This window comes from Balaenoptera borealis, assembly GCF_965194805.1.
Source record: "Balaenoptera borealis genome assembly, chromosome: 2".
Taxonomy (NCBI): Eukaryota; Metazoa; Chordata; class Mammalia; order Artiodactyla; family Balaenopteridae; genus Balaenoptera; species Balaenoptera borealis.
Window position 1 is genome coordinate 31,707,692 of NC_138867.1, and position 20,089 is coordinate 31,727,780.

The 20,089-nt window shown below is 41.2% G+C and overlaps 2 protein-coding genes across 10 annotated transcripts in view; one reads left to right on the forward strand and one right to left on the reverse strand.

Annotated features, from left to right (window-relative positions):
• The window catches only part of LMBRD2 (LMBR1 domain containing 2), a 56,580-nt gene extending 45,686 nt beyond the window's left edge, over positions 1-10,894 (reverse strand). For 6 of the 7 annotated variants that reach the window (XM_082382296.1, XM_082382291.1, XM_082382295.1 and 3 more), the window contains exons 1-3: positions 10,186-10,885; positions 1,050-1,286; positions 695-792 (exon numbers count right to left, since the gene is read on the reverse strand). In XM_082382296.1, coding sequence (XP_082238422.1) covers positions 695-792; positions 1,050-1,223 — 272 coding nt within the window. In that variant the 5' untranslated portion in view covers positions 1,224-1,286; positions 10,186-10,885. Of the gene's footprint in view, positions 1-694; positions 793-1,049; positions 1,287-10,185 lie in introns of all 7 variants that reach the window. The other variant, XM_082382294.1, reaches the window with a different exon arrangement.
• Positions 10,895-10,954: 60 nt separating this feature from the next.
• Positions 10,955-20,089, forward strand: part of SKP2 (S-phase kinase associated protein 2) — a 124,514-nt gene continuing 115,379 nt past the window's right edge. For 2 of the 3 annotated variants that reach the window (XR_014241858.1, XM_082382411.1), the window contains exons 1-2: positions 10,993-11,246; positions 11,755-12,026. Coding sequence is in view for 2 of the 3 variants with exons in the window: in XM_082382411.1 (XP_082238537.1) it covers positions 11,203-11,246; positions 11,755-12,026 (316 nt within the window). In the remaining variant the exon portion in view is untranslated. Of the gene's footprint in view, positions 11,247-11,754; positions 12,027-20,089 lie in introns of all 3 variants that reach the window. The other variant, XM_082382410.1, reaches the window with a different exon arrangement.

Sequence of the window (20,089 nt, forward strand, 5' to 3'; positions counted from 1 at the left end):
TCCTTTAGCCCAAGGGCTTCCAACAATCCACAATGGTTCTTCAAAAGGGAATAACAACTACATTTAAAATTTACCCTTATCCAGCTTTGATTAAAAAAAAATAAAAGCTGCATAAAGAAGCATGTGAATACTACTTGAAGCATTGGTAAAAGCTATAACCAATATTTATTGGTTTTTTACTTGGAAGTTTGATATGAATTCAATATAACCTTTTGATAATTTGAACTTTATTCTCAGTCTAAAACTATAATGATATCAAAGGATGTGCAATATGAAAGGAATATCCTACATACAGAATAACCTCCTCGTCCTTTATTACAACCCTGTAAATTAAGGCAAATGAGAAAATGCATGCCCCATTTTTTTTGATAAGGGAGAGGCTGAGAGGAAAAATAGCTTTTGGAAGTCACTTTCTTAGTAAGGGACTAAAAAAAATCAGGTCTTCTCCAAGCTTCTCATTAGCATCTACTGAAAGGCCTTGTTTACCAATAAATATCTAAAATTTATTTACGATTTAAACTTAAATAAGATACAAGGTAATTAAAAGTCTATTAGCAAAGGATGAAGAAGGGAGGTGAATAGAGAATGAGGATAAACTTTTATAAATATAAAATCCAGATGGTAAAAACTGACAATTTTTAAACAAATTGCCCCCTACAATATTAAAAAAAAAAAAAAAAGAAGAAGAAAGTACCTTGGAACTGGGGTAGCAGCTGCATACAATCCTGTAATGTTGCTACTCTCAGTAGGGCTCGAGTTTGCAGCAGCATGTTTGCACCGGTTGTATATTGTCTAAAGCAATGAAGGTATGGTTTAAAAATGAAAACCAAAAAGTTACCAAGTACTTAAGGGATATTGAAGTGTATCAACCTATCTACCCAAAAGTACCTTCCTGGCTATGCTTTTTAGTGATCAAATTCATAGAGTAACACTTAAGTTTAAAATATAAGTTAACTTTTACATGACTTGGTTGTCTTAAAAACATATCTCAAACATGCTTTATGACTACAACTGCCTTTTAAATTGTGAAAATCAGTTTCACCTCTTACCGTACTAACATCCAGAGGCAGTATGAAGACAATTAGAAAGCAGAGATACCAAGCTAGCAGTGTTCCAACAATTACAAGTCTATGTTGTTTCTTAAAGTCTCCATATCGATGAAGTAGGAATAATGCCAGAAAAAAGACAAAAACAATCTCGAGTCCCAAAGCTGCACCACTCATTATTCAATGTTTGCTCTGATTAACCAAAGTAATTCACATACAGGCCTGGATCATATCTGTAAACTGGGGGAAAAAAAAAAAAGTGTTAACATAGGAAATGACCACTTGGAAATCTCCTAATTATTTTTTTATTAATGTACTAATAGAGTCTTTAGAAAACTGTCAGGCTTTACATTGGACCATGAGTAAGATGAAAAGGATAATTCCTACCCTCAAGTACTTATGTCTTATTTTTTAAATCATATGTTGAAAATTTCACATAAATTGCATCTTCAGGAAAAAAAAACTATTTTAGCAAAAACCACACTAGTTCCAAAAATATTACAAAGTAAGAATACTAGATATGAACAGTTTCAATACAGCATCACTTGAAGTTTGTTCCTTAATATTATAAGTCCTAACAGAATATTTTCTATTAAATACACTAGTGACTGGATTCTAGGAAATTAGATATTTTGTAAAATAAAGTTTTCTAAGTATCCATAGTCATTACTTAAGATTTTCTAAAAGAGAGGGAGGGAGAGCCAGAAAGAGACAGACCATTTGAAAGTAACGTTTCCTTTGTTTGAAATAGTATTTTTCTTTCTTTCGTCCTCATCTTGTCTAACTTTTGGGACCTGAAATTCTTATTCATTTACTGCTCCACAAAATATACTCAATATACTCATCACTTTCCATCTATCTATACAAATCTTATTTTCTTTAAAGTTACTTCACCTATTTTATAGGCAGAAAGATTTATCAATGATTACTGAATAAAGTCATACATTCAAAAATATTTTTAATTATAAATGTTGATGATACAGATAGCAGAAAATGGTTTATTTGATGTCTCTCTACTCTTATAAAATAATTTACCTTCACTAACGGAAGAAAATATATGTGCTTTCCACCTCTATAAAATCAATGTCAGGCATTTTTCTTTGTCTATGGATTAACTACAATATCCCAAGGAATGAACCAACATCTTAACATAGAGAATCAAGATTATGATGCAACCCACCAAAATAAAATAAGGTAGAATCAATAAAATATGTCAAATTAACAAACATCTCCAACCAAAACTAGTTATTAAAAGAATAAAGAAATTTGGGTACTTTAATAGGCTAAATTTAAATTTACATAAGAAATACTTCTATATGGAATAACACAAATACAAATCACATTTAATAAACTATTTACTTCATTATTCCTTTATATTATTGAAGTAGTTTCTTTCCATTCCTCTGTGGATTTCAACCAATATTTTCATTCTTAAATATCTAAAATTGAACCCCATTTGTCACTCTCCATCACCATATCCTGCTATATTTTTCTTCAAAGCACTTATCCACCTGATATAATGTATATTCTTTACTGTCTCCCTGAAAACACCCCCTAACACACACACACACACACACACACACACACACACACACACACACACAGACTCCATGAGAGCAGAGACTTGACTATTTTATTCAGTACTGTACCCCATGTCTCTAATACAGTGTCTGGCATACAGTCCTTATTCAAAAAATATCTCTTGAATGAATAGGCCAATGAATAAAAAACATTACTGTATGCTTTAGTATATACACTATTTTTTTATTACTGCTGACTTCAAAGGCAATGTAAAACTCTTGTTATTGTCCCCAAAACTGATTTTACAAATACTTATTACAAGTCAAAAGGCTTATAACTCTGCTCATTACTACTACTCAAAATTTCAAATTTCATTTTCAAAGAAACAACTTGTACCATTACAATAACATTAAGTCAAATCTTATTTTTAAGTCAAGAATAGATTAAGTGGTTAGGTGACAGCTCGATGTAGAATGTGCTGATGAAAACTGTTACCATCTTTAAGATACAGCTTTTTTAAGAAAAAATCACTCAATGTGAATTTAATATAATTATCATATGAAAATCCCTTTATGGTTGGACCTAGATATTTATTTTGCCTGAAATTGTCCAGTGCAAGGAATATGACAACCATAGAAAAAAGAATGAATATCAGAGATTAGCAAGGAAATGCTAAGGCATGGCAGAACCATTGATGGACTATTATTGAAGTATAAGAAATGATATTTGTTAAGATTATTCAATAACATTAGAAAACTACCATAACATTAACTGAAAAACTAGATTCACAGATTTTTACATAACATGCATAAAAATAAGAATGAATGAACAACAATGAAATATGTGGAAACATCGATAATAGTTACGTAATAAGATTATGGGTATAAGCAAACAACACAATCAGTTATAAACTTGCTGCTAGTTACTAATTTTTTTTACAACAGCTGTCAGTTTTTCAGTCTGATTCATAGCCAGTACTTTTAAATGTTATAGTGAATAAACAGAATTATGGACCCTTTATTCTAGTATAAAGAAATGATTTGGTTACATCTCTTCCCATACTCAGTGTATTCGTCTCCTATTGCTGTTGTAAAGAATTACTGTAAACTTAGTGGCTTAAAACAACACCCACGTGTCATAGTTTCTGAAGGTTAGATATTTCATAGTTTCTGTGGGTCAGATGTCTAGGCACAGTGTGGCTCAACTGAGTTCTCAATATTGAAATCAAGGTATCAGCAGGGGCCCCTTTCTGGAGACTCTGGGGAAGAATCCATTTCTAAGTTCCTTCAGGCTGTTGGTAAAATTCAGTTTGTTATGGTTATAGGACTGAGATCCTCATTTCCTTGCTGGCTGTCAGCTAGCATTTGCCCTTAGTTCTAGAGGCTTCTTTCTAGTCTTTGCATGCAGCCCTATATACCTCAGAGCCAGTAATGGCTTGTCAAATCCTCCGCATGCTTGAAATTGCTAACTTTCTCTTCTGCCCTTTGCTTGAAGAGAGCTCTGCTTTTAAGGGTTCATCTGATCTTATTGGGGCCACCTGGATAATCTAGTCATACTTACTGATTCCACAAGGGTTAAAGCATAGATATCCTTGGGGGTCTATTATTCTGTTCATCACACCATTTATTTCTGTTCAAACTGAACACTTGTTGCCTTGTTATGACACAAGGTTATGCCTAGGGGGTCCCATGAAACTAGAAATGAAAGTTGGGATTTCCCTAACCTGAGATGAGAAAATAATAGTTTTAAAGTACATATCTTTGACCTTGTACCTAATTTCAAATAAGGAATTTTTTTTTACGGTCCAGAATGATAGTAGTTTCCAAGGTTCTTTACGAATTCCTATAGCCTGTTTTAGTTGTTTCAACTGAATAATTTTCTGTTCAAAGCTAGGGGTGCTGTATTCTCCATCTGATTTAGTTATTTGTATATTAAATTCATAAAATAATTATCAATTAAAATCTAATAAAAATAAAGATTGGACAACTCAAGTTTGGTGTATTAAAAAAACCCTCATTGCCAGGGTGGACAGCAATTTGGCACTATGTATCAAAGAACTTAAAAAAGGTATATATCCTTGTGGCCCTAGCAACACTTCTTCAAATAACTTAGAGAAAAACCAAAATGGGAACAAAGATTTATCTACAATATTATTTTTCACAGCAGCATTATTTAAACATAAAAACATAGAAACAACTTAAATGTTTGTACTAAATAGTTCAGCAAGTCTTAAAAATGTCCACCAGTCTCATTGTTGTCCATTACCTTTTTGACAAAAGCAGCCAAGGGTTTCATAAATCACTAATCCTGCTAACCTGGCCATGACCTATGGGAGCAGGGATCTGTGTCTGAGTCAAGGACCACCTAACAGAAAGACTCCATTACAGACAATGATTAAAGGGGCCCACCAGATTCCTCCAGCCCAGAAGAAAGGTGAGATCCAGAGGGACACTTTAGAGATGTAAAAAGGGGCATGGGTGGGATCTTAGGGAGTATACATAAGAAACACACATATATGCATGGACAAATATACATCAAAATGCTAACAGTGGTGCCACAACGTAGTAAAGAGATGAATTCTATTTTCTTTCTTGATCTTTCTTTGTATGTGTGTGCTTTTAATTTCAAATGATAAGTGGGTTTTTTGTCATTTTAATACTATTTAAAAATCAGTGTAGTAATATGAAAGTAAAACACATAGCAACTAGACAATGAAAAATTTTGCTGTAGTGTTACCAAGTGCCTAGAATTACAACTATTTTAAAACACAAATGTTTTATTATATTACGGTAAACCTGGGTTCCAAATCCCAACTCTATTTAATAATTGTGTAATTGTATGCAATTTAAGCTGTTGAATGAGGATATATGATCACCTCACATAGGTTGCTATGAAGATCAAGTGAGTTATAAAAGTAAAACACCAACAGGAGTTCCAGATTAGGTCTTCAATAAATGCTAGTTGCTAATCTCCACCTCCTTCATACTGTGTGCTTCCAGAAGATAACTAGTCGCCTCAATGGTCTCAAAGCATAGCTTTACCCTAAATGGTCTTCCCCCCCAACCCCCAAAAAACCATGAATGGATGGATACCAAATGCTTTTTGTTTCTCATTCTCTGTGGTTAGCACAGCTTGGACCCACACTCATTCCTATAAAACAAAAAATGATGTTCATGTTCACAGAAATTGCTCCCCTTGCCTCACGTGACAAAGTGGGATTACCTCTCTAGGTCTGTAAGATAGCCCAAACACCCCTTCATCTGTCCTTTGGGTTCTGTCCATTGTGAAGAGATAGAACACATCTCAAAGCCATGTCAAGAAGGTACACTTGACACACAAATGTCATATAGAAAGACAATGCCATTCTTCTAGGCAAATGATCAAAATGGAGGTGAATCAAAATGGATCATTTGCTGAACTGTAACGATGTGCAGCTATGCAAAACTATACTTGGGGGCAAAAGGGCAAATATTCCTTTGACCACAACAATGGTCCTTCTAATGATATTCTTTATCAAAATAATGTGTTTAGGCTAAAAGGCAAAAATAAAACAAGAAAATGCTAAAATTTGGAGGCAAATCCAAATTTAGTTGCATGTGATTAGAAATGAAAAAGAGGCATAAAGCTATCATAGGTGGGCATTAACACCACAGCAGCAAAAGTAGATTTTACTTAAAATCAAAATGCCAATTCATTCACTCATATTTTAGTACCTAATATGCAGGCACAGTCTACCTTTCAAAATATCAGTTCTGAAAGTTTTAAACATTTAAAATCCAATTCAGTCTTTTACCAATCATCAAGATATTATACAATACTACCTTCAAATGCGTTTCATAATTAGTTTGCTAATGTTACTGACTTGGAGTACTATTTCCTGAGTATTTTATGGTTGATAATAGTTTTTCAGGCTAAACACACTTTAAGCAGAAAATTTAGAGGTTAAGATCATTTTGGAATCTGAAACATCCCAAATATTTTCAAAAAAAAAAAAGGGGTGGGGGGAGAAAAGAAAAAGACAGGAAGGAAAGATTGGTATCAACTGAACAAGAGAACAGGACAAAAATTTTGTCAAAACCTAAGATTCTGAACTGAATTAAAAATTTCCATCTAGAACCTAATGATTCATCAGACAGACTGTGTTAACTTAAATATGTATCTTTACTCAGACATGTGAATAAAAACTAGGAGACAACTCGAGATCCAAATAATGAAAAATCAAAAGAATCAGAACTAGATGTAAATAATGAAAGTCAACAATTCTTTACCACCAATCAAAATTTAAACCTTCCAAAGATAATCATTAATCCCATGTTTAACGATTTCAGGTATAGGGAGAATTCAGCTTAGGATACAGATAGAATACCACAAAAGAATGTAACTCCCACTCTAAAAATGCAAAAAAGGCATAATATCTTTTGAAGCCATCTTAAAAAATGAGCTGAGTTGGCAAACCAACCAGGTGAAGTGAATTCCAAAGAGCAACAGCCCTTTTGAAGAAAGATGGACATATACAAACTGTTCCACCTTTGGCAAGACATGAGAGAGGTAGCAACCAGTAAGTAGGCAAGAAGAAAACAACTGGAATTGTAACGGGTCCTTAAAGATTTTAGGTAAAGAGATTATAAGACTTACTTTGGTAATTAGAAAATAATCTTTAGAATCCTTCCTAGTAACAAAATAATTTTTTAAAAAAGCAAGTAGTTAATATTTTGTGTGAGTTTACTAGATTCCAAGCACTGTGCTAGCGCTTAACATGCTGTATTGAATTAGACTTCACAGCCCAGTAAGAAAGGTTAATATCCTTGTTTAGTAGAGGAGAAAATGGCACAGAGAGGGTAAGAACTGGGATTCAGAGGCATCCTGACTACAGAGCCAGGCTCACAATTAGGATACCAGACTCTCTGCTCCAGTCCAGACATACTTTCTCAATGCAATTTAGGCTGTTTAAATCATTTCTTTTGCTCAGTTTTCATTTGCTCATTTCATTTCAATGAACAAAGTAGAAACGTTCTCCTATTATTTCTTTATATATATAAAGATAGAGTGCTAATAAAGTCATGTTTAATATAGAATTTAACTAAGCCTTTTTAACTTTGCAGGTTTAAGGTTGCCATAACTTAAGGATAATATATGACTCTAATCTACATGGGGAAAGTAAAAAAGAAAACAGAGCATATCAGAATTGGGAAAGAGCCCTTCTGTTCTTGCCCCAATCTGCCCATTATAGAGAGTATTAAACTGCAGAGAACTACTTTAAAAAGTAGATCTTTTAGATCTACTTTAAAATTAATTGAGGGACTTCCCTGGTGGCGCAGTGGTTGAGAATCTGCCTGCCAATGCAGGGGACGTGGGTTCGATCCCTGGTCCGGGAAGATCCCACATGCCGCGGAGCAACTAAGCCCGTGAGCCACAACTACTGAGCCCATGCGTCACAACTACTGAAGCCTGTGCACCTAGAGCTTGTGCTCCGCAACAAGAGAAGCCACCGCAAGGAGAAGCCCGTGCACTGCAACGAAGAGTAGCCCCCGCTCGCCACAACTAGAGAAAGCCTGCGTGCAGCAACAAAGACCCAATGCAGCCAAAAATAACTAAATAAAATAAATAATAAATTAAAAATAAATAAATAAAAATAAAATTAATTGAGGGAAAAGGAATCTTTTGAAATTTGATTAGCAGATAGAAACTTCTTGCTATGTAACTGTTCTTAGTCTTTTGTTCACCTAAGCTAAATAACATAAAAAAACACTAACGAATCTTAAGATTTACTTCATGCTATGATGGAACTAAGGAAAAAGCACATCACACTTCTATTTAAATAGAACCTCTTTTGTCACATTTGATTTTCAAAAAGAACAATAATATACTACTGAATATATATACACATATAAGCTATATACATAGCTTATAGCTGAATGTAATTTCTAGTCCTTTTTGGCCTGTCCTATGCCCTAATATTGAATATCTTGTAACTAACTATGCTCTTGCCTCTTGTATGAAAAACATTTTCCCAATTTACAAAGTCACTTTGTACTCTATCTGAAACTTCTAAAGAGTACTAGAAATTACTCACTCTAATGTCATTTGCAGACATAAAAAAAAAAATGTAATTGATTTGTCCTAGATACTGATCTAGTAATTCTACTTCTAGAAATATGGTATACCTCTCTCACTAAAATGGGACATGGGGTGTGCTGAGTAGGTTAAAAGAATAAAATTAATCAGGAAAACAAAATAATCCACATCAGTAGCAATCATAATGCAGTTCTTGAAAAGACCAAACAGCAACCTCTATGTAGCCGGTAATCTCAAGTCTTCAATGGACACAATTCCTTATATTAAAGTACCAATTTACCAAGTTAAACTTCTACTTACTATACTAAGAGAACAGCCATTATTAGAAGGAATGCAGAAAAAAATTATTCCCATTTTAGTAAGCTAAAATATTTCTGCTGCCAGAGCAAACTGTTAGTGAAATATCTATTCTACAATTTGAAGACTTTGATTTTCCAGGTTGACAGGCTCTCTCTGAAGTCCTATAAAGGACCTTGTGCCCACTAATTCAGATATTTCAAGTATTCTGAAAACTAGAAATGTTCCCTAGCTCTCAGGCTAAATCCTAGTATGAGGATATTTCTCATGTTTAAATTTAGAATCATCCCATCTGTTAGAACTTCCTATCTATAAGATCTCTATCTAAAGTGGCCTCTCCCAATTACTTTATACCTCAAAACTTTGTTTATTCTCATCATGGTATTTTAAATATTTTTTTCTTGTTTATTTTTTCTCCTCCATTAGCTTATAAGCGGCCTCTGTCTTGTTCACTTTCCTGAAGGAGACTATAACTTTTTTATGTTAAAGATATTTCCTCTAAGTTGCAATTTTAAGGGAAAAGGATGTAGATTTCAAGCGAAGGTAACTGCTTAAAGGTCACTTGATGTAAAAAATCAGAACACTGCATTTAAAAATATTTTCCAGGTAACATTAGTTTGATGAATTGTGAACATTCAGCCTCGTATTCTTCACCTGGTTTCAATCAGACTCAATCTGTGAACAGATCCCTTCTTTACACCAATTTCACCTAGTTTCAGGAACAAACTAAAGGTTCATGAATGTTTTCCTCTGTCAAAAGGTGGTTATTTTTCAAGCTAAGCATCAAGCCTGAAACAAGCACGTACCCAAGCAAGGGAGGTTTAATTCCAGTGTAAATCGAAGCTTTTTTTTTTTTTTTAAAGAAATAAAAAGGCATGCTACACAGCATACTTAAGTAATATTCTAATATATTTATGACGCTGGGTTGCTTACTTCTGAACCTTATACATCCTCTCCATTTTTATTAGGGCTGGAAGCTATTCCCCTATCTCTCTTCCACTGTTTTCCCAGGGTCACGGTTACAGTACAGTTTGCCTAATGCATTTCGCACGGTCATCCTACCCGGAGTACGGCACTCGCTCTACTCCAACCAGCTCCAAACTCTTCTCCGCGGACAGAGGCTAAAAGCAGCGTGCTTTCAGGAGGCGAGGCAAACAGAAAGAAGCCGGTTGAGAGTGAGCAACCGAATGGCTTTGCTGGCGGCGCCTAGCGTTGCACTGAAAGCCCTTTGCAAACAATTACTCACCTTATTTGTTCTCATGTTAGCATGTATGAGTCTTCTCGAGGCTGCAAGGGGATGCTCAGCGTTGCCACTGCACACAGGAACCACCGTGATCTCCTGCTGCCCTAAAATTAAACCGCCGCCTCTCGTCTGAACCGCGTTTTCGTCTACAAAGCGCTTTCACACGCGTTATCCGATTTGACGCCGACTCCAAGCCTGTGAAATGAGCGTCGCTTGCCACAGTGCCTATTTTACAGATGAAGAAAGGATCCTGTCCACAGACCTAGTCCTAAGGGCCGTCCTCTCCCCGGTGGAGAACGCAGCTCCGGGCAGCGGGGCGAACAGGTGTGACGCCCGCGGCCGCAACCTCTCACCTGGCCGGCGGAGCGGGTCACCGCCTCCACTCCGCTGCCGGGGACGTGGGCCCCGCGGCGGCGGCCTCTCTGGGTCTCCGGGGTCCCCCTCTCTCCGCCCGCGCTCCGCCCCAGACCCCAAAGTGCCTCACGCTCTCCCCCTCAGGCTCACCGTCCGATCACGCCGGACAGCGTCCAGAAGGACCGGGAAACCCCGCGTCCGCCACAGCCGTCCAGGGTCTGGGACCCACGCTCCCTGGCGACGGCGGTGGCGGTCACCTGAAGGCCTGCGGGGTCCGGGGAAAGGAAAACCCGACCCCAATCAAGCAGCTGACATTTCCCAGTCAGCCGGAGTACCGCCCGCTTCCGCTTCCCCGCCTACCCTGTGGGCCGTCCGGTCCCGCAGCCGCAGGGGGTTGTGGGTATCCTGAAGGCGGGCAAAGCTGCAAGGAAACGAAGTAGTGGCGAGGCAGCCGGACCACCAGGCAGGGCCGAAACTACAATTCCCAGCAGGCAGCGGAGCCGCAGACGGCGGCCGCGGAGGAGAGCGGGCAGAAGAATTCTGCGCGCGCGGCGGGGATGGAACGTTGATAGAGTTCGCGGGTCTAGCTGCTGGGGGCAGGAGCCGCACGCAGTGCGCCGCCGCGCGCCAAAGCGGGAATCCGGGAGGCGGGCACCTCTGCAATTAATGCACGCATTTAAAACTCCCGAACCTGCGGACGCCATGCACAGGTAAACCGATTGCAAAAAGGGGCAGACATGAATGGACCGTCCTAATTCTTTGAGGCCGCGAATTTTGCTACTTGCTAGTATTGTTAGTAATGCTGTAATGTGAATGGTTGCTTAGCCTCTTCTTTGGGAAAACGTGGATGGGTGGATGCTTTAGCGCGGTGATCAGCGTGCGATTTTATTTGGCTTCCCTTATTGGGCTTTCCGGCTGCTGTTTTCAATCACTGTATGATTGCCCTCCCTCTTTCCTTGTCTGTTCCTTCCACTTTAAGAAATTCTTGAGGCCTTCTGCATGATCGTAAATCGAAAAGACTTTTCGATGTGTTCGATTTGTTTGGTTATTTTCTCTTTTATTCTTGGGAACTCGCCGCCGGCGCGTAGAAATGCAATTCAGTTAGCTGCTGTGAAAGTTTTCTGCAATGCATAACTTGCAGCTTCCTTTAGGCCTACCTTGGAATTATTTACGGGTGTGTTTTTGAAAGGAACGTGGGGCTATTGTGCGTTTCTGCAGGAAACACCTCCAGGAGATTCCCGACCAGAGTAGCAACGTTACCACCAGCTTCACGTGGGGATGGGATTCTAGCAAGACTTCTGAACTGCTTTCAGGCATGGGGGTCTCCGCCCTGGAGAAGGAGGAGGTGGACAGTGAGAACATCCCCCAGGAACTGCTTTCAAACCTGGGCCACCCGCAGAGCCCCCCACGAAAACGGCTGAAGAGCAAAGGGAATGACAAGGACTTTGTGATTGTCCGCAGACCTAAGCTAAATCGAGAGAACTTTCCAGGTAAGGTATGAGGGTAAAACTATCAGTCCAGTAAGTGGTGGATTAAACTGTTTTGTTGGTAAACCTTTGTTCAGGGGCCTTTAGGATGGGGCCCTTTTAAAATTGCTGAATTCTGAAGTTATTTTCCAAAGAAATGGGACAACTCATTGTCTCTGAAGTTTACAGAAATGTTGGTATGTGTATCTCTTAAGGGGCACGACCGACTTTTAACCCATGAAAAGACACTCCATACTTTTTCTTTATGAGGGACTCTGCCTGGTCAAAGGCCAGCTCATTGCCATTGACAACTGGGAACAAAGCGGTGATCCTCTAGGATTCTTTTTGTTTATATTCTGCTGCTCTGTAGCCCCGGTTGAGCTTTTTGCTGTAATCACTTTAGTTATTTGTCAAGGGGCTGCTAAAGTGAATGTTGAACTAAGGGGAGGAGACTTATCTTCCCAGGTCCGTTCCCAAGTGGGATTCTTCTGGATGCTCTGTCTTCATTACTAACCGTGTTATCTGTTCAGTTCCCCAACCCCAAAACCTGAAGGTTAGTCAGATTCCCACCATCCCCCAACATCCAACCAATCATTGAATCTTTCCCTCTTGTCTCCTAAATATTTCTCAAGCTGTCATCATCTCTTGCCTGATTACTGGAATGGACTCATAATTCCAGCCTTATCCTCCCCAGATCCATCCCCCAGAGCTAGAGTGAACTGATTGAAATGTAGAACTCACCACATCGTTCCACTCTTAATAGCTCCCAGTTCCCAGGCTTCTCAAGCAGGTGAATAAATGCCTCCCAGAGTGGATCAGAGCCCCGGGAGTACTCAAAGCCATAGGGTAAACATAGTGCATTGACCCGGGGTTATCAGTTTTTCTTGCTGGCAAGCCATGTAAAACATTAATTCAGCAAATATTTGCTGAGCACATTCCGTGTGCTAGGCATTGTTCTAGGTGCTGGGATACAGCAGTGAGCAAAACAAAAGCATTTCTACCCTCATGGAGCTTCTGTTCTAGAGGGAGGATGCAGTAAACGTAAATCTGGTGTCTAGTATATGAGAATAAGTGCTATGGCTAAAAACAAAAATAGAACAAGCCAAGAGGGATTGATGGTCCTGGGGTGGGAAGCTGGTTTGCAGGGTATTAAGGGAAAGCCTGGCTCGGACAGTGAACTTTAAACAAAGGCTTAAAGGAGATGAAGGAACGTGCCACGCAAATATCTTGGAGAAGAGAGCCCCAAGCAGAGGGAGCAGCTAGTGCAAAGACCCTGGGGCAGAGGAATGTTATGTTTGTTCAAGGAACAATAAGGAAGCCATATTTCCAGAGTGGATGAGCAAAGGGGAGAGTAGTGGGAGACGGGCTAGAGGTGCCATTGAGCAGAGTTGTGATGTGACCTTTTAAAAGGACACACTGGTGTGTTGAGACTAAACTTTGGGGAGTTGAGGATAAAAACTTAGAGACTTGTCGAGAGGTGTGGGAGTAGTATAAGCAGCGGTCAGCTTCTGGATAGATCCTGACATTAGAGTGGACAGACTTAGGAGACTTTGAAATTGTCTGTAGAAGAGGTGATCATAGTCTAAACTGAAATTGGGTGGGTCATGATGGAGAAGAAGAGACAGAGTCAAGAAATAAAAATGAAGTCTTGCAGAGCCAAGGTAAAGAAGTATATTCCTGAATTCCCCCATCTGGCTTTCTTTGAGGAAGGTTGATGGGTTGGTTGGTTGCTCGCTTGCTTTAAAAAAAAAAATCTGTTTTTTTGGCTTTTGACCGTTTCTTTAGGGAAAGAGAACCTTCAAGTTATGAGGATCTATATTTGGTGTTGGATTAATTAGAAAGGCAGTGAAGGATTGTGGTGAAGTCAGGCGCCTCTGGCTTCGAATTCCAATTGTGCTGTTTACCAACCTTGGGAAGTTGTTTGAGCTACCTGTTCCTTAGTTTCTTTGTGAAATGGAATAGTAATACCCGCTTCATGGGTTACTGTGAAGATTAAATGAAAGAGCACACATACAGCCCTTAGAATGCTGCCTGCACATAACACTCAACAAGTAAATCCAGTTAATTTGGTGGACAAGGTGACACCCAGTTGAGAGGCTACTTCACTTGTCTTTTGCCCTTAATCCTGTTCGCCTGACCCTGTTCCCGTAGATCTTTTTGCTTCAAAATTGAATGTCACTGCTATTTTTAGTGTCTGGAATGCAGCACGAGCAATTTGGTGCTTGACTAACCAAATGTGGTGAAAGACACTTCCTGCTAAGATGAGCAGCTTTTGATGACTTTGTCCAGTGCCGATAGCTTCTGACATGGAGTGATTGCTGTGTGTCCTTCCGCATTCACACACACAGGTGGACATACAAATGACATTTTTAAAGCAAGGCATTATGGAAACAAGGCAGAAGATCAAGGGATGGCTGCCGTCTTCTAGGAAATTGCAAGTCAAGTTGAGGAGAAAAGAGAATACATAGTAAGAGAAGCTCACAGCAAAAGATGGCAGCTCATGCGGTAGCAGCTGCTGAGTGGTTCAGGCAGCAGATGCTCTAGGAGGCCAGAGGGAGGGAGCCCCTTGTGCCAGAATGACCCAGAGCTTCCATGGTGATCCCTACTGGACATAGACACGCTTCCTCCTTCTACTCAGCAAAGCAGAGGCTCTGAGAAAAGAGAGAAGGATCTGGAAATGGTCCAGTCACTGAGTCTAGACTGTTAAAATTGACTTCAAAACTATGTATTTATCTGAAGTGAGAGGAAAAAAATCGTGAGTTTTATGTTTGTTGTGACCTAAGGGAGAGGCAGGGAGGGACACCAGTTCTATGCTGCGTCTGTGCGTGGAATTACGCACAGTAGAGATGGGTTAATTGGTGTGGAGGGTGGAGGGGCAGAGCCAGGGGTGCAGGGGGAGGGACAGCTGGTGTAGAGGGTGCCCACTAGGCTTCCAGTGGTACTGGATCGTCATTCAAGTGAGTTTTGTCTGCAGTTGTCGGGACAGGTGGCTAAGAGCGCTGCAGGATTCGGCTGGAACAGGCCACACCTGCTTTCCATCGCTATCTGATGACAGTGGCCTTGGGCTGTGTGAGTTGTTCTTGGTTCTTCACTTGTCAGTCTCTCTTTTCTGCCGGCCCCAAGCCAGGCTCACATCTGGTCACTAAATCCTCTTCATCTGTTTATTGTGGAAGACGAAAACGTTGTGGCCAAGCCATACCAGGACAGGTCTGATTGACCTTTGGGGTGAGTGTGTAGAAGGAATCGGGAGGAGGAAATGGCCCAGTGATGAGGTCAGTAATGGACAGAAAGAGAACAACTGCATTTTATTCACGGTTGTTAAATGCCTGTCCTGGCCCCCTGTCTTCTGCACCCCCCATCTCCCCACCCCCGACCTCCCAAACAGGGCACAGCCATGGAAACGCTCTTGAACTGATTTGTTGATCAGCTCTCCCGTGGCTGTTAAACTGCTTCAGATTCCAAGCCCCACAGTGGTTTTCAGACTGGAGACTCCAAAGTTTAGAGCCTGCTGGTATCCCCAAGGGAACATGTTCAAAGTGCAAAATTCCAGAGATTCTGATCCCAGAAGTCCTGCCTTGAGCCTGGGAATCTGCTTTTCAATATCCCCAGGCAAACGTGTTTCCTCCTTTCTCTCCCTTTCTTTCTTTCTTTCTTTTTTGTTTTTTAATAACCAATAAGAAATACATTTTACATTGCAATGCTGGGTGTGTATCTGGAACCACAATTTCACAAATCTAGATTTCTCCTTACTAAGATGTTTCCTATTCTCTTCCGTTCCATTCTTTCAAAACAATGCTCGTCAAATAAATTGATTTCATGACTCACCGATGAATCTCAGCCCTCAGCTCCCAAAACTCAGCTCTGAAAGAGCCTTTACAGGACCCTCCCAGGCACCTTTCTTTGCCCTCTAGCTTCCGTTCATTCATTCAGCAAATGTTGATGGAGCGTCATTCTAGAGATTGGGGATCCAGCAGTGAACATAACGGACCAAAGATCTTGCTCTCCTAGAGCTTGTACCCTGTACCTAATTCTCCAAATCCCAATTTCCATGGTTTCTTAGTTACTCTTCCCACATCCCAGGGTTGAGCATAGAAATATGGGGTTGAGAGGGGTCATCAAGGACCCCTGTTTTAGTTTTTCCCTGTTTTGCTTTTTTCAGTTTTGTCTAGCCAGCCAAAAAATAACAATAAAAAACCCAAAATACCAAGAGCTAGCGTGGTCTAGTGTTTCTCTTCATGATTTGTAGGAAGAGGAAGGAAACCTCATCCCGGATGGCAGAATCCGTTTGTAGTTTCCCAGAAAGGAAGCATGGGTTGTTAATACTTAAAACAAGCTAGCAAAAGCATGAACATGAGGTGAGCCTCCGCCCTTAAAAAACAAACAAACAAACAAACAAAAACCCCAGAAAACAGTAGATGTGAATACCTGTATCTGCTTATTCTTCACATATAATTGTTTATCTGTGCTTAAAGAGACGAGTGACTTTAAGGATCAAAGACTGAGATGGCTTTGGAGTTTGAATTTGCATCTGAGTGTAGGTGATGTTCCAAGAAATAAACATGTCAAATAAGATGTTACCTATACTGCAAAGTCCTAATGCATCGAAAACTCTTCAACAAGCACTGTTTCCAGAGGACTTTAAGAGGCATGGGAGGTGATGAGGGTACAGAAGTGGACAGCTGGCTTTACACCAGAGGAATAAGTGGTGATACTGGTGGCTGAGGGTGGTGACTAGCAGGTTTGTGAATCTGGCCAGTTTTCACCTTTCATGGCTCCGAAGTATGTTTAACTGCTTCTGTGTCGTTGAAGACTAGAGTCCGTGGGGTTAATTCTTTTCCTTACTGTGCAGGTCTGGTGTGCAGCCTTGGAGGGTTTAGAAGAGGTGAGTGGAAGAAAGACTTGCTCTGGACTTTCTCATCCTCTCTGGGCAGACAGACCAGGCAGCAGTGTAGTCAGGAATCCAGGAAACAGATGGTCGATGTTTTGAGAGTTAAATATGGCAAGTAAAATTAGATTAAGCATATCCCAAGCCTGGATACCAGCCCCTGGGGCAGCTACATGAAGACAGACTCTGCCTCTTCTGCTGGAACAGTACCCAGTTTCAGGCTGTGAAACGCCCCCTGGCCTTCACCCCTACCAGGGGCCCTAGAATCAGTGTCAGTGTGGTCCTGCGATCGGCTCCGTGGAGCCCTGGGTACTTGGCTGCTCGCGGAGGCTGTGCATTTTCTCGGCTGTTGCGCCTTCTATCTGCTCGCTGACCCGCTGAGAGCTCTCCGCATCTCTGTCTTACTCCCTCTGCCCTCTCCCCTCCCTCCCAAGCCCTGATAGATTCCTTTTTCTGTAGCAAGTCAGATTTAATTCTCACCTTTTAAAAAACTTGTAGAAAATTAAGTACTCAGAATAGGAGAGAGAATCCTAGGGTAGCAGGAGGGCAGGATTCGGAGTCGGACCTGGGTTTGGATTCCCACCCGGCCCTTTGCTGGTTGTGTGACCTGTCCCTTTAGTCACAGTTACATCTTCTCGTGAAGCCCCTCCCCCCACCTCCAAGACTGCTTGCTGACAGAGGACACCACCTTTGTCCCCGGGTTTCTATCTTTAGCCTCATCCCCCCAAACACCTACAGGGCCGTGCCATTCCTTTGCAGGTGCTGTGCCCCGTGCCACCTGGCCAGCCTTCAGGCATCCTCCTGTGTGGCTCTGTGCCTTCACCTCAGGATGTGGGGTTTGGAAACAGACAGAAGAGACCCACGTTGGCCTCTTGGCTCTGCCACCTAATCGTTGATAGCACCTCGGTGAGGTTAATTAATAACCCCACTAAGACAAGCTTCCTCATCTATAAAACGGGATACTACGACTTAGGACATGGACACATTAGAATCAGTGTGCATTAATAAATGTCTGAGACTTTTTAGGGCTCTCAGTAAATGGCAGTTTTAAATGTCAGGTTATGTTTTTGTTGATTAGTTTGTCTCCCACTGAGGCCGCCAGGCAGGGACCGTGCTTACACACTCGTGCATTAGTTAGGCACCCAGGAATGTATATTGAAGTGGCGCCTTAGGCCAGCCTTGTCATTTTACAAGTGAGGAAACTGGTCCTAAGAGGCTGACAGTCTTGCCTGTCTATAAAATAAAGCCAGCATTCTTCTCTTGGGTGTCAGTCATTCCTTTGTGTAATATCAGTTGAGTACTTTCTAATGTTCATCGCCAGGTTCGTCCTAGGCGCCAGGTGTAGCAGTTAATAGGTTAAGGAAGGTTAACCAGTCACACAGATACAGAATTAGCACATTCACAGTTTGCGTGAAGGGGGAGTAAAAGGTATAATGCATTGAGCAATGATTTAGTGAATGCCTGTTATGTGTCAGGTATTGTGCTGGGTGCTAGATGTGCAAATCTGGGTATGGGGGCTGTGGTGGTGACCTGGGAATGCTCCTCTGAGAGAGTGACACTTAAGCTGAGGTCTGAAGGATGACTAGGAGTTGGGCAGGTGAAGATGGACGTTGCAGTGCAAAGCCCTCCTGATTCTAGACTTAGCTTACTTGTGTGGCTTCATTGCCTGGCTTTGCTGTCCTCGGCAAACATCTGCATTCATCGCTTGCCACATTTTCCTTCTAGCGTTTGAATTACTGATCTCGTATTCTAATTGTTCTTGATTTCTTATGTCTTTCTAATAAAATGGGAAGCACCAAGTTCATTAATTTATTTATTTCTCCTGCCCTACACTTCACAACAAGCTTCCCTATTTCCTTTCCTCACCATCTTTGGTAGACACTTCGGTGCCCCATCCATAGCTCCTTGAAGCTCACCATTCCCTTTTATGCCGAAGGCTTTCTCCTCCATGTAGATGACACTCTGTGTTTGAGGGCTTTCTCTGGGCAGAGGTGCTAGGCAGTCAACATTCCTGCCCTCTCCCAGAAGCTGCCAACCAATGACTGACAGCAGTTGGTGGATTAATGCCCCAACACCTGTGCCCTTGGCTGGGGCCACTCTGGGGCAGGTGCCATATGCTTCCCTGGAGTGCCCTGCAGATTTGAAGCCCAGTTGCCCATAGCGGTAATCTGCTTATTCACATACCCAAATTGGCTTCCTGCCCTTCCATGTCTCGTTTCGCTCTTTCCAGTACTTCTGAGATCCCTTCCCAAATAAACTACTTTAGTTCATGTCCTCAGGATCTGCTTCTGGGGATCCCAAACTTGGGTAGAGGACAGTTTGGGGGGGGTCTCAGTAAATCATACCAGGCAGCCCTTGTCCAAACCCTACTCCCACCGTGGGTGTTTTCACGTAGGTGAAAATCCCAAGCAGCATTGAAAAGAAAAGGTTACAAGAGGAAAATGTACAGATTTTATGGAGAAAGGAGAGGAATAGAGGCAAGAAGAGAAAGTTTGACTCTCTGCTGCTTAACCTCTTGTCATAAGTTATTTAGTCTTCATAGTAAACAACTTTGCAAGATAAACCTTTTGATTCCCATTCCTACAAATGAAGAAACCGAGCCCCAGAGGGATTGAGTAACTTGCCTAAGGTTCGTAGTCTTGGAGGCAATGTAGTCGAATTCCAGTCGAAGCTGTGCTCCTTCCTCAATCCAGTAATCCTCACACTTGTGGCGGGGGCCAAGTACGTGGTGTCAGGATGGTCTGTGCAGATCATAGTAAAAATCTCAACACGTTAGGTTGGAAGTGACTAAGTATATGATTTTTTTGCCGAATGAAATGCCAGCATCTGATCTGTATACGTGAGAAGCAGCAGAGGTCAGGGAGTTAAGAAGAATTAATGGAAGAAAAACTTTTCCCCAATCTGGGGAGCAGGACAGGAGCCCTGTTGGAGAAGCTCTATCCACACTGACCTTGGACCAGGAGCTTTGTGGCAGTGATGGAGGTTTGTTGGAGCTGCCTCCCCAGAACATGGTCCAGGCGCAGCATGGATGATCTATCTGCCTTCATCCCTCTGCCCCTAGGTTTCAGAGCCTCAGTCAGTCCTTTATTTTATTCTCTAGAGGGGGGGGGGGCAGGGGTTCATTGAGCAGCTGCATCTTTCCTCCTCATTTTTCCATAGAGGCTACTTCCCTGACCACTGCTCCACCCCCATACCCTGCGCA